The 13616-nt window shown below is 39.1% G+C and overlaps 1 protein-coding gene across 1 annotated transcript; it reads right to left on the bottom strand.

The window, feature by feature from the left end:
- Positions 1 to 399: 399 nt before the first annotated feature.
- LOC116112471 (probable leucine-rich repeat receptor-like protein kinase At5g49770) lies at positions 400 to 12307 on the bottom strand. The gene is given in 23 exon segments (XM_031398604.1): positions 400 to 673; positions 676 to 905; positions 907 to 914; positions 1160 to 1395; positions 5273 to 5281; positions 7334 to 7544; positions 7928 to 8064; positions 8145 to 8297; positions 8390 to 8871; positions 9064 to 9180; positions 9337 to 9408; positions 9801 to 9875; positions 9959 to 10027; positions 10134 to 10205; positions 10303 to 10374; positions 10456 to 10530; positions 10624 to 10785; positions 10897 to 10968; positions 11064 to 11138; positions 11333 to 11351; positions 11354 to 11403; positions 11495 to 11615; positions 12301 to 12307. Coding segments are annotated over 23 exon segments (2748 nt in total). The 3' UTR covers positions 400 to 449.
- Between the last annotated feature and the right edge of the window lie 1309 nt (positions 12308 to 13616).

Below are 13616 nucleotides of genomic sequence, written 5' to 3'. Positions count from 1 at the left end.
AAACATGTATAAATAGCTTGATGTGGATGAAGCAAATAAGAATAGTTTTTCAGCTTCAATTCATTTGCTTCACATTATATTAGCTTTGCCTATTGTCTACTTTCAATCTAGAAACACTCTTAACTTTAGCAAAGCAATATTAACTACCCAGAAATTCCAAAAAAAGAGCCTATATCAGATTTACACCAAGTTTCTGCAGTCTCCCTTTCGGCAAAAGAAGCAAAAATCATATGCTTAGTGTAATAGAGAAGGCTACTCCAATAGAAGTACAAATGCTCTTCTTATACACAGTTTTTTCTGTCATATATTCACAGCCAAAGATCTAAAATTGCATTTCTAGCCATTTAGTACAAACAACAATGTTGATCCAAACCTCTACCCAAAGTAAATACCAAACATAGGGACATCCATTTCTTACCAAGTTCAACATTGAAAACTTCAAGTGATACTCATTTAGGCTCAACCTTTGAAGGTGGAAAGCCACCACTATATTGGAAAGCCTCGTCGTCATTGCCATATGGGTGCTTCAAAGTATCTTTACTTGCATTGTTGTAACTCGCTGAACTGGATGCTGATGCTGCATTGGGATTCAGACCAGCAATCTGCACAATATTCTCAATCTCCTTCAGCAATTCACTCATTGTAGGTCTGTCAGCTCCGGATTCTTGGACATCATTGCCAAATCCACATACTGCGCAAAACCTTTCAGTGTTGTACCCAAACCAATGGTTGGGTCAAGAAGTTCATATAGGTTATACAGATCTTTTTTCTTGTCCATTGCAGTCTTTCCCTCTCTTACAATGTACTTGCCTCGCTTTATCGGCCTTCTTCTGGTTATTAGCTCCAACATCAGCACTCCAAAACTATAAACATCACTCTTTTCAGTCAATTGTTGTGTCAAGATACAAGTAACCCTGCATACAAAAAAAAAAGAATCCATACTTAGGATATATAGCATCGGTTTAGAATATTCAGTGAACTTTTCAGGGATTCACATAAAACTATTAAACTAAACATCCTTAGTGGTATCAAGTTGCATACTTGTTTCACTAAAATAATCTAGATTAAGCAGTTTCCGTAATTTTCGCAGCAGAGATCAACAAAAAGGGGTAATGAAATGATATTCTTCTAGAGCAAGTGTATGCATGGAGGTATTTACCATTGTCCCCTTAACTTGAGTAGAGACATGACCCTTATCACTATCAATCATAGCTCTAGACAGACCAAAATCAGCAACTTTTGCATTTAAGCTTTCATGTAGTAGTATGTTTGTTGATTTGATATCCCTGTGTATGATTGGAGGGTTCGCAAGCTCATGCAGATAGGCCAGCCCTCTGGCTGCTTCAAGGCTTATTTTATGTCTTCTTAACCAATCCATTCTGATGCCAGTCTTTCCTGCAAATATAGCATGTAATTTTTTCAGAAATCAGACAGAGCATGATATAAACAGGGAAGAATTTTGATTTTTCTAACAATAGATGGTCTGTTCCATTTAGAGGGTAGCTCATTGTGCATCAAAGCTTGAAAAGAATAATTTGTCAGCTCTATAATATTCATTGTTTTTACAACATAGCTTGATGATATTCACTATGTTTTGCCATGGTTCTTTGGAGACTGAATATTAATATTGTGGACACTGAAAATTGTCATATCATTAAATAAGAAGAGTGCAATTTAAGAATCAAAGTGTACAAGAATTCTTGCATTGGTGGAGAAGGTGAAGAAACGGAGGCGAATACCTGATAGACTATCTGTTGCGAATCTACCCAGATTTCTCAATCATTCACACATACAATAGCTCATAACAGAAACAAACAACAGTTGTTGGCAACCTCAAGAATTCCAAATAACAGAAGAGTTGTATTTCATTGATAACTCAGTTTACACCACTCTAGATAGTATCTCAATTATAAGAACTACTGGATTAATTAACGACAATGAAAATAAGAGAAACCAAGACTAGAACATAATAGAAACCGATATGCTGGACTTCGAGGGCCAGCTACCTCCCCTTTTCCTAACTTCTTTCTCGATGCCTCTTTTCTCCTCTGCTGCTCCCTTTATTCATTTCTTCTATTAATAGAATTTATCCCTCCTCCAGTAATCTTTCGCCACCTGTCCTACTACCTTCAATTCACACTTTAGTTGCTTCTTTTAATACTATTGATCCCCTGGTGCTCCTTCCCACGCCTCTTGTACACCCGCACTTCGCGTGTTGTATCAATACCCTTCCGAAGGAGAGCCACCTTGTCCTCAAGGTGGAATGAAGGAAATTGCAGTTTCAGGGTGTCATATTCTTCCCAAGTTTTCTCATGGTGGGGTAACCCCGTCCACTTAACAAGAACCTCCCTTTCCCCATTGAGTAACCTGCGGAGCTTAAGCACTTCTTCTGGTTCAACAACTAAGACCAAGTCCTCATTCAGTGAATCCGGAAGAGGCTGAATATGTGGTGATGGAAAATTGACCTTTTTGAGTTGAGACACATGAAATACATTATGGATAAGGGCAGTTTCTGGTAGGTCTAACCTGTAAGCGGCTGAACCAATTTTCTCAAGGACTTGGAAGGGGCCATAAAACCTGGAACTTAGCTTTTCATTGCTGCGGAAAGCTAGAGATTTCAGACGGTAAGGCTGTAGCTTCAGGTAGGCAGATTCCCCAACTTCAAACTGGACATCCATTCTCTTTGCATTGGCAGAAGTTGTCATGCGGTTTTGAGCTTTGTGCAGGTTCTCCTTAAGCTCAAGTAAAATGCTGTTGCGGGTCTGCATTTGCTGATTAACTTCATCCACCGGAGAGTTATGGTATGTGTATTTCAGCAAAGCTGGAGGATCTCGTCCATGTAAAGCTTTGAAAGGGCTCATGCCTGTGGAGCTGCTATATGTAGTGTTGAACCAGAATTCTGCCGACGGAATCCAGTGAGGCCACTTCCGAGGCTGATTTCCCACAAAACAGCAGAGATAAGTTTCTAAACACCTATTAACAACCTCCGTTTGCCCATCCGTCTGCGGATGATAAGCCGAGCTCATAAAAAGTTTAGTTCCAGCCTGCTTGAACCATTCTCCCCAAAAATGGCTCATGAACACCCGATCGCGATCCGACACAATCGTTCGTGGAAACCCATGAAGCTTAACTACATCTTTAATGAAGGCTGCTGCCACTTCCTTTGCTGTAAAAGGGTGTTTGAGTGTGAGGAAATGACTGTATTTAGTGAGTCTGTCAACCACCACCAGGATAGTATCCACATTGTGCACTTTTGGGAGTCCCACTATAAAGTCATGGAGATGTCTTCCCAAACCTGAACGGGAATAAGGAGAGGTTGTAATAATTCGACTGGCCGTAGTGCTTCATATTTATTCTGTTGACACACACTGCAGGAGTTCACATACGTCTGGATATCCCTCTTCATTCCATCCCAATAAAACACATTCATCAGCCTTTTGTAAGTTCTGAAAAATCCAGAGTGACCTCCAATCGGGGATGAATGGAATTCATGCAAAAGTTTTTGAATATGGGGGCCTTGTTTCGGAACAACCAACCTGTTATGATACATAAGGTGTCTACCCATTAGCTTGAAAGGAGGATGACAATGAGGGTCGACCATAAGCTGCTGGGTGAGCTGCCGCAACTTGTCATCTTTCTGGATGGTCTCTTCTAATTCATCCAACCCTCTGAAAAAGCCCATTGAGATGGCGTTAATTTCCACACTCTCAGGCCGCCTGGATAAGGCATCAGCAACTTTGTTCTCTGGTCCGGGTCGATACTGTATTTCAAATTGTAACCCGAGCAGTTTTAACACCCATTTCTGTTGGTCTTCATTCAGCAACCTCTGTTCAGTAAGGAAATGAAGGTTTTTCTGGTCAGTTCTGATAAGGAAACGTCGGCCTAACAAATAATGTCTCCACTTCTGTACTGCTAATACAATAGCCATCAATTCTCTTTCATAAACTGATTTGAGTTTCGAATTGGTTGACAGTCCTTTACTATGAAATGCAAGAGGCCTCCCTTCCTGCATTAAGACAGCTCCCAACCCACACCCTGATGCGTCAGTTTCAATAACAAACTGTTTAGAGAAATCCGGCATTCGGAGCACTGGTACACTGGTCAGGGCAGATTTTAGAGCTTCAAATGCGGCCTGCGGTTGCTCACCCCAAATGAAGGCATATTTTTTTAACAGGTTAGTCAGGGGAAGTGCGATTTTACCGTACCCTTTGACAAACCATCTGTAGTACCCGATCAGTCCAAGGAACCCTCTAAGTGTTTTAAGATCTTTCGGGCGGGGCCAGTCGACAATTCTCTCAATTTTAGAGGGATCCACAGCCAATCCGTCTGCTGAAATAAAATGGCCCAAATATTCTAATTGGGGTTGCCCAAAGGAACATTTTTTTCGGTTGGCCACTAATTGGTGTTCCTGTAGCTTCTGAAATGTGAGACTGAGGTGCTGCATGTGGTCTTCCATTGACTTGCTGTACACAAGAATATCATAAAAAAAAACCAGAATAAATTTCCCAAGGTAAGACCTGAATACCTCGTTCATCAAGGCTTGGAATGTGGATGGGGCGTTGGTCAATCCGAAGGGCATAACTAGGAATTCGTAATGCCATTCATGAGTGCGGAAAGCCGTCTTGTGCGTGTCTTCAGAGCGCACTCTGATTTGATGCTACCCAGACTTTAAGTCCAGCTTGGAAATACCTCAGCTCCCCCAAGTTCATCGAACAATTCATCAATGGTCGGAATGGGAAATCGGTCGGGAATGGTTAGTTTATTGAGTGCCCTATAGTCTACACAAAACCTCCAACCACCATCCTTTTTCTTAACCAACAACACTGGATTGGAAAAAGGACTAATACTAGGCTTAATAATTCCTGAGGCTAACATCTCCCCAATGATTTTCTCAATTTCGTTTTTCTGGTAAAACGGATATCTATAAGGCCTAAGGTTTGGGGGTTGGGCATTTGGTAGTAACCTAATTGCATGGTCCTGGGGTCTGCTGGGGGGCAAATCCGGTAGAGGCTCAAATACGGATCTGAATGTTTCTAACACTGGAAACAGCTTGCTACTGACATTGGCCTCTTCATCTGACTGTTTCTGCAGGTGCCCAAATTCAACCATGTATCCATTTCCCTCACTCCTCAACGCTCTGATCATGGTTTTCAAGGAAACCATTGTTTTGCTAAGTGCAGGATCCCCTACAACTGTCACCGTTTCCTCACCCAATTTAAATTTCATCACCTGCTGCCTCCAATTCATTGTAGTTTCCCCTAATGTTTCTAACCAAGCATGCCTAGCACTACATCTGCACTACTCATTTCCAAGGGAAAAAAATCTTGAATTATTTGTACCTTCTGGACTCCCAAACATACTGCATTACACTCTCCCTCACATCGGACTTTATATCCATCTCCAACTCTCACTCCAAACGCTCGTGTTCTTTCTACAGCAATACCCAGCTTCTCTACCAACTCTCAGCTAATGAAATTGTGGGAAGCCCCACTGTCAATCAAATAATAACCTCCTGACCCATAATACTGCCCTCTACCTTCATCGTTTTTGGGCCATTGATTCCCACAACCGAGCTAAGGGAAAGTTTAACATTACCTTGGATTTGTTCTGTCGTCGCTCCTTCACTAGTTTCCACGTCCCCCGGATCCAAATCTTCTTCTTCTTCTTCATCAACAAGGATTACTTGAAATTGCTTCTCACCACACTTATGGCCAAAGGAATACTTCCCATCACACTTGAAGCACAACCCTTTCTCTCTTTTCCTCTGTATTTCGGCCTCCGTCATTTTTCGAAAGGGAAATTCACGTCGCGATGGATGGTTTCTATCAAAGGATCTGAAGTTTGTAGAGGTGTATTCGCGAGGAGAGGAATTCATGGATGAACCCACGGCAGTACCCTCTGTGTTTCTTCGCCCGAAATTTGAGAATGAATTGGAGAATGAATTTGAGAAGGAGTTCGATTTTAGGGATTTAGTCAGATTTGGGGCTTTAAGTGAATCTCCTGGTCTGGTGGATATCGGGTTGGAGCTCCTGGACTCAATATTGTTTGACCCGACATTTAATCCAGGCCCATTCCACCTGTTGGCTCTTGCTGGACCTGTCTTAAGTTCTTCTAAAGCCCAGTTACGTTCCTCTACTCTGTGGGCTCTTTCTATTGTTTGGAGAAGAGAAATGGGCTGGATCAACCTCAGCTCAGCCCGAATTTCTACCTTTAACCCATTCAAAAACGCAGCGTTTAGGATCTCTTCCTTCTCTTCCACCAGCAAAGCAGCTACAGCTTCGAATCTTCTTCTGTAATCAGCGACTGTACTGTTTTCAGGGCCATTAGAGTTTCATAAGGTTTACTCTCTTGAGATCCGCTGAATCTCTAAATTAAAGCAAGTTTAAACGATGGTCACGAGGTTACAGGTGCTCTAACTTCCATCCATTGATACCAGTTAATGGCTTCCCCTTCCATGCACACTGCCGCAGCTGTTAGCTTACCTTCGTCAGGGATTCCATTCAGAGAAAAATACCTTTCAATTCTAAAGATCCACCCGTAAGGATCGTCACCCACGAAAATGGGTAATTCCAGTTTTCTTCCTCCAACTCACTTTGACTTTGTCCCAAACTCCCTGATCCACTTACTCTGTTTTGATTCTCCCCTTCCTGATTTCTCACGTTTCTGGATGAATTCTGTTCCCCATGTCCAGCTTCTTCTTCATCCTTTCTCCTCATCCAACTCTGTATCTCCACCATGCATTCACGAATCGTCCCCATATCTACGCCCAATTTCGTTACCTCCCGTTCCACATTTTCAAGCTTAGATTCCATTCTTGTTGCTACCATAACCCACACACACACCTACTCTGATACCAATTTGTTGTGAACCTACCCAGATTTCTGAATCATTCATACATACAATAGCTCATAACAGAAACAAACAACAGTTCTTGGCAACCTCAAGAATTCCAAAATAACAGAAGAGGTGTATTTCATTGATAACTCAGTTTTACACCACTCTAGATAGTATCTCAAATATAAGAACTACTGGATTTAATTAACGACAATGAAAATAAGAGAAACCAAGACTAGAACATAATAGAAACCGATATGCTGGACTTCAAGGGCTAGCTACCTCCCCTTTTCCTAACTTCTTTCTCGATGCCTATTTCTCCTCTGCTGCTCCCTTTATTCATTTCTTCTACTAACAGAATTTATCCCTCCACCAGTAATCTTTTGCCACTTGTCCCACTACCTTCCATTCACACTTTAGTTGCTTCTTTTAATACTATTGATCCCCTGGTGCTCCTTCCCACGCCTCTTGTACACCCGCACTTCGCGTGTTGTATCACTATCCCTTAGAGAGCCATTTGCAACATACTCATATACCAGCATTTGTTCACCTCGTTCGAAGCAAAATCCATATAGGCCAACAAGATTTTTATGGTGGACTCTTGATAGAAGTTCAATCTCAGTTTTGAATTCCTGTCCACCTTGCATAGATCCTTGTTGAGCTCGTTTAATGGCAACCAGTTCTCCAGTGGGGAGAGTTCCTTTATAAACCTGCCAACATGTTGACAAAATCAAAATTTGGGAATCATTGACAACAATTTTGTTACAGAACTGAACACTATAAGACAAATTTAGAAACAAAAATAACAACAAGAAAAACTAAACCATAAACGGGGAATAAAAGTATGTTGTTTTGGTAAAGACTTGGAAGGCTCATAAAATAATGACTTGATATTCTGCAAAATATACAATTATTCTTTTCAACCGCGTGTTTGTTTTTAACAATTTTGGAGTTCTGGTATATCCAGATCATTTCAAACATTAATTCAAGCACATTGGAGCTGACAGGCCAACATGTTCTGCTGAATGAGCAGCCGAACCAACTATGCAAAGTGATGAGAAATGGGATCAAGAGGGGAGAGAGAAAATCAAACCTTTCCATAACCCCCAGATCCGATATCGTTGGCTTCTGAAAAATGGTTTGTGTATTTATTAACCTCTTCAAAGGAGAAGCATCTTGCTCCTTTCAGTTGAGGAATGTTACCACTGCTCTTGTTTTGGTCCCAGTGTGCTGCATGTGTTTGTACAACATAAATACATATGACAATCCATAAACTGAAGAACATTAGGTTAGATAAAATCCTATCATACCAAAAGGGTTCTGCTCATTTGCTTTCTGTGCTATCTTCTTTTGATGATGTGCATAAACCCCAGCAAAGATTAATAATAACAGAAGGACACAACCACCAGCTGCTGCTCCAATGATAATGCCAAAGTTTGTCGAATTTTTCGATGACGATCCTCCTAAAAGATGGCACATAAACATATTTGCATCAAACTTCAAATAAAGCACATTGCAACAATTCATTTAAGTTCTATGAGAATAGCAGAATTACCAGCAAAATGCCCATACAGATCACCAATAAAGAAGTAAGGTCCAAAATCATGTGGAGGCTTGTAAGTCTGGTTGCTGAGGACAAATCCAAGACTAGAAATTCCTGTTCGATTGAAACTATCTTCACCAGATGGGGGAAATACTTGAACGTTCAAATTGAGGTACTCATTTGAATCCTTTCGTGGGTTACTCAGAGAAATTGAATCTACAGGAAGTTGATAAGACCGAAAAGCCCGTGTCATATCTCCCTCTAGTGTTGTAAAATAAGTGATGTTTCCCAAGCCTGAAAAGGATGGAGCTCTGAAGACTAGAGTTCCTGTATATGGGTAAGCACACTGACAGCTGGGGCTAGAAATCTGATCTGAGCTGCAGGGACCGTGCATACAATTGTTGGATGGTGTTGAATAAGTGGAACTCTCTTCCTCGGGTGTGCAGTAATCTTTCGGTTCACTTGACTCCTCACAAATAGGGTTACTCGCAAGTCTGCAAAAATCAGAAAAAAAAAGGCCAGTAAGTGAAAGAACACAGTTTTTTTTTTTTTTTTCTCTTTGAAGTACCTTGAATTCATATCCAGGATCTCTAAGGCCCAAGAAGTTATTAGTTACACTTTTTTAGCAAACTATTGGAGAACAAATTCTAGGAGAATGAAAGAATTAAGCTTCACATGAAGTCAACACTGTCTGCTCCTGTTGTTGTCGTGAAAGATTTCCTGTTAAATCAACTAATTCCAGCTGGTTGCTATGGCTGCTGCCAATGTCCATGGTGCCATTAAGCTGGTTGTTTCTCATTACCCTGTCACCATCTGTCAATAAAATTAGAAAATATTGCCATTGCCCAGGGAGTTTTCACTAACTCCTGTTAGGAGTCAGGGAATCTGTTTTTGTGCTTCAGTTGGAATTTTTGATACCAATGAACGTGGTATTACTTGAAATTTATGCTGACACTTACACTGTCTGTAGATGGGGACGGCTGAAAAATTCAGGAGGAACTTCACCTTGCAGTTGAGTAGTGTCCATCATCCTGCCACATGAAGTAGTTGATTATTGTCCTTCTAGTGTGACTGAACTTCATGAGACCAAACACACACAGAGTACCGGGGAGAGGGAGGGACAGAAGTTCCACAAGATTTGTTTCCAGAAGATACATTAGAAAGACAGTCCTTACATGAAGACTAATAATGCAGCACAGGAAGTGGTAAAATTTCCTAGAGTATTTTGTGATCAGTGCATTTGTAATCTAATATGTCCATGATTAAACAGAATATATGGCTAGATAAAACGAACGGTGAACAGAAATTGTTACTCTGGACACAAAATGGTGCGGGTGGTGCACTGTTGACTCAAAATTAACATGTCTGCGTTGCATCATAGGGAAAGAGTGAGAAATACAGGTGAAAGAACAGAGAGACATACACTGTTGTTAACGACTGCAACATTGAAAACCATGTAGGAAAATCAGATGCATCAAAACTGTTATTACTCATGTCCCTGCAAATCATACCATAGAATGAAAATTGATATCAAATGAGAATGATAGATATAAACAGAGCTAGTTAACCTATTCTACTTACAAGTAGCTAAGGGAGTCCAAGCCAATAAGGTTAGGCATGGGACCAGCCAGTCTATTGTTGGACAAAAACCTGAAAAATTTATCAACAAACACTAAGAGGTTTTTCATGCAAGAGGGTGATGCCTTCCGAAAACAAGTATTAAAGCTTATTTGCGAAGTCTCTTTTGTCAGCTCACAGCTCATTAACATATGAAAGATTGTTGAGGTTTGAAGGAATAGATCCACTCAATCGATTCCTATCAAAGCATCTGTAATTAGCACCCAAAATTCATCAGAAAAAAAATTCAGAGAACCTCAGTGTTGGTAATCTATTAATTCATTTGAATTTGAGATGCAGATACTCACACAACCTCCAAAGTTTGCACAAGTCCAAGGGAGACAGGAAGTCTACCAGTGAGGCTGTTGCTTTCAAATAGCCTGTCACAAGGTGGGGAAAAGTTAGAGGTAAAGAAAAGAATAAGTATTATCTAAATGTAATAAAGACTTCATTAAACTTACACATGTATCAGAACCATGTTTGAGCCGAAAAGTTGTTCTGGGATGGTGCCTGAGAGTTGATTCTTTCCAAAATGACTGTAGGTGATAGAGAGGGTGTTAGAAATAAAGCAAAGAAGAAAAGGCAGTAGTAAGCAAGGGAAACAAAAAAATCAAATTCATTTGACATACAGGTGCTTGGTATGAACTAGCATATCCAGGCCAGGTGAATCTCCACTTGAGACTGGGATTGTCCCGGTAAGTTTGTTGTCAGCTAGATCAAGCCAATAAAGTTCAGACAGACTAACTATAGAAGGAGGAATTTGTCCAGAGAAACCATTTGAATTTAAAGATCTGCACATAGTAAACTTGTAAGCAGTGACCTATGACGAGATATTCATACACCAGACCCCTCAAGTATAACATATAACTGAAAATTGTGATAGCGTAAGCGAATCATCTTACAGATAGACCAGCTTCGATAGAGATCCAATTGAGTCAGGAATTGGCCCAGAAAAACCGCAACCTACCAAGATTCTGCCAAGAAAATAAACACAACATATTTGTAATGAGGACTCTAACCACAGAAGTTCCTATCAGCTAATGGTTTGACAAAGATTTTATATCCTTACAAGGTTGTTAGCTTCTTCAAATCCCCAATTGTTGCTGGAAGAGATCCTCGCAGATTCGTGTTATAGGATAAATCCCTACATGAAGAGTTCATAATCAAATAGAGAGAAGTATAAAGGAAAAAAGTTTCCAACAAACACATAACAATCAAATGAAAGGCTCGACTTAAAACCAAATGAATAGACAAAACAGATGTAGCATTCTCTATTCACATTATCAGTAATTTTAAAAGACAGATGTATGATAATGAAAGTGCAAATAGAAGACATACAGAGTTTGTAACTCCGATAAGTTGTGATGTCTCCGGTTAGAGTACCTGACAATCCCATGCCTGATAATGTTCTGAAAGACAGAATGGTTTAGCTTTAAAAGGCCAAAGAAGCAACTTATTGATAAGTATTCAACATGTAAAAAAACTTGCTAAAAACTTTACATGGAAATCACACGTGAGTTGCTGCACCGAATTCCTTCCCAATTTTCACCACAAGGATCTGAGCCCTGCCAACTAGGTGGAAAATTCTCCCATATATCCTTGAGAGAATTTAAAGCAGCAGCTGCATCAAAATCCAGGAAACAAAAGGAAAAATGTTGAAATGGTCAGCACCAAAACCTTATAATTTGAGACAAACAGAATTTACAGATGATTCGAAAATTAGTTTTAGCTCTGAAATTGTATAATGTTAAAATGGTCAGCTCCAAAACCTTATAATTTGAGACAGAAGTAGGATTTATAGATTACTCGAAAAACAAGTAACATAATTATAGAAGTGAGAGAATATGAGATAATATCATTCGCCACCGCTAAATATGTAATGCAAATCAACAAAAACACTCTTTTAACTTTCTACGCTCTTGATTGCATCATCTCATAAAATACCAAACATTGATAAGTTCCATCTCTCTTTACTGAGTTGTTGGATTAGACACGGTCATAATCTAATTCATTATTTATTAAATAACCTAGGATATGATCTCTAGATTCAAAGTAACAAAAGCACTAAGATGTGATAGACCTACTAAATCATGACCAAACTCATATGGTTGATTTAGTTATCTTGAGTAATAATGTAGGTTTATGGATCAAGTGAACGCAGTAGAAATTAAAAATTTTCCTAATCCACAAACCAAAAACCCTAACATCCTTATACTGTTTTACATTGTTTACATATTAAATAAATATTAAACAATTAATAATAGTTTCATATCAGTGTTTGGAGGCTCCTTCTATTGATTTCATACCTCTCATGTCGAGCATTCTTTTGATATAGCTCATTGAGGTGCAGAATTATGCCATGTGCATCCATAATCTCATGCTGTTTTTGTAGTTCAGATGCTAGCATAATGCATTGAACATTATCAGCATCATCAAGGAACTTTTGATAAGTATCCTTAGCTTCCTAAGTGGCATCATGTGCAGACTCAGTCGGATAAGGCTTATCAAGGACATACAATTTCTTTTCAGACTTAAGTATAATCTGAAGATTTCGATACCAATATGAGAAATTAGATCATCCAGCATGTTGTCTTTCTTGGTTACAGTGATAGGTTATTATTGCTCATTTTAATGAATCTACAAATGCAGAAAAACAAATGTTATTATAATGTTTATTATTATTTAACAAGGTATTTTATTAAATAATTGCTCCCACTATTTTCCTCAAGTTAATAGCCCTCACTATTAACCCGAGAAAACCCGTTGACTTTCCTGGTGGACCAAAATCCCATCTAGCCCATTTAAAACCTTAGCTTTAGTGAACAAGCCAAAATGGGTTGATTAGGTAGGTCAACAAACTTTATTCACACTAGTGATAGCTCCAACTACCAACCTCAAATAAAAAATAAGCCAACAAACAGTTACACAATTCAATGGTGTTAGGAAACAATCATACATGGCAGCGAAAACAAAAATTATTTAAACATCATAGATCGTTCCTTAGAACCAAGATCAGGGACAAAAATTATAGTTTATACTGTATAATAGAATCTGTAGAAAAATCAGTTTAAAGTTTAGAAACCATACCCACGTCTGGAGGCTCCTCCAACTTGTCTCGGAATGGGTTTCGCTACCGACCTAAGTATAGGATCGAACCGATGTAGTCCACATGAAGATAACCTCAATGAGGGATTTGCTAGATCCTCTTTAGTCTTTAAGAACCAAGATGAAAATCAAATAAAATATTTGATTGGAGAAGAAAACGGGCTAGAACTTTTTGGTCTAAATGATTGAATGAATGAATTAATTATTTCTCACAAAGTGTTGCACTTATATAGTGCACACTTTGCCCTATTCCAACATGGAATAGGCTTGGGCTCCAACCCAAACACCCCTTGTATCCAAATAGCCCCTTTAAGATATTTTAATTTTAATTATTATTGTTATTTCAATTAAATTCAATTAATATATATATTTCATATATTAACATTTAACAATAACAATAATTCATTTAAATATATGCGAACACATATTAAATAATAATTTCACTTATTTAATTTAATTAACAAATTAAATATAGGCTATGACCTCAGCAAATTTAATTGCACTGTGAAATTACCAA

The sequence above is a fragment of the Pistacia vera genome, unplaced genomic scaffold (assembly GCF_008641045.1).
Source record: "Pistacia vera cultivar Batoury unplaced genomic scaffold, PisVer_v2 Contig662, whole genome shotgun sequence".
In the NCBI taxonomy this organism is placed as follows: Eukaryota; Viridiplantae; Streptophyta; class Magnoliopsida; order Sapindales; family Anacardiaceae; genus Pistacia; species Pistacia vera.
This window is presented reverse-complemented; position numbering and strand designations above follow the sequence as displayed.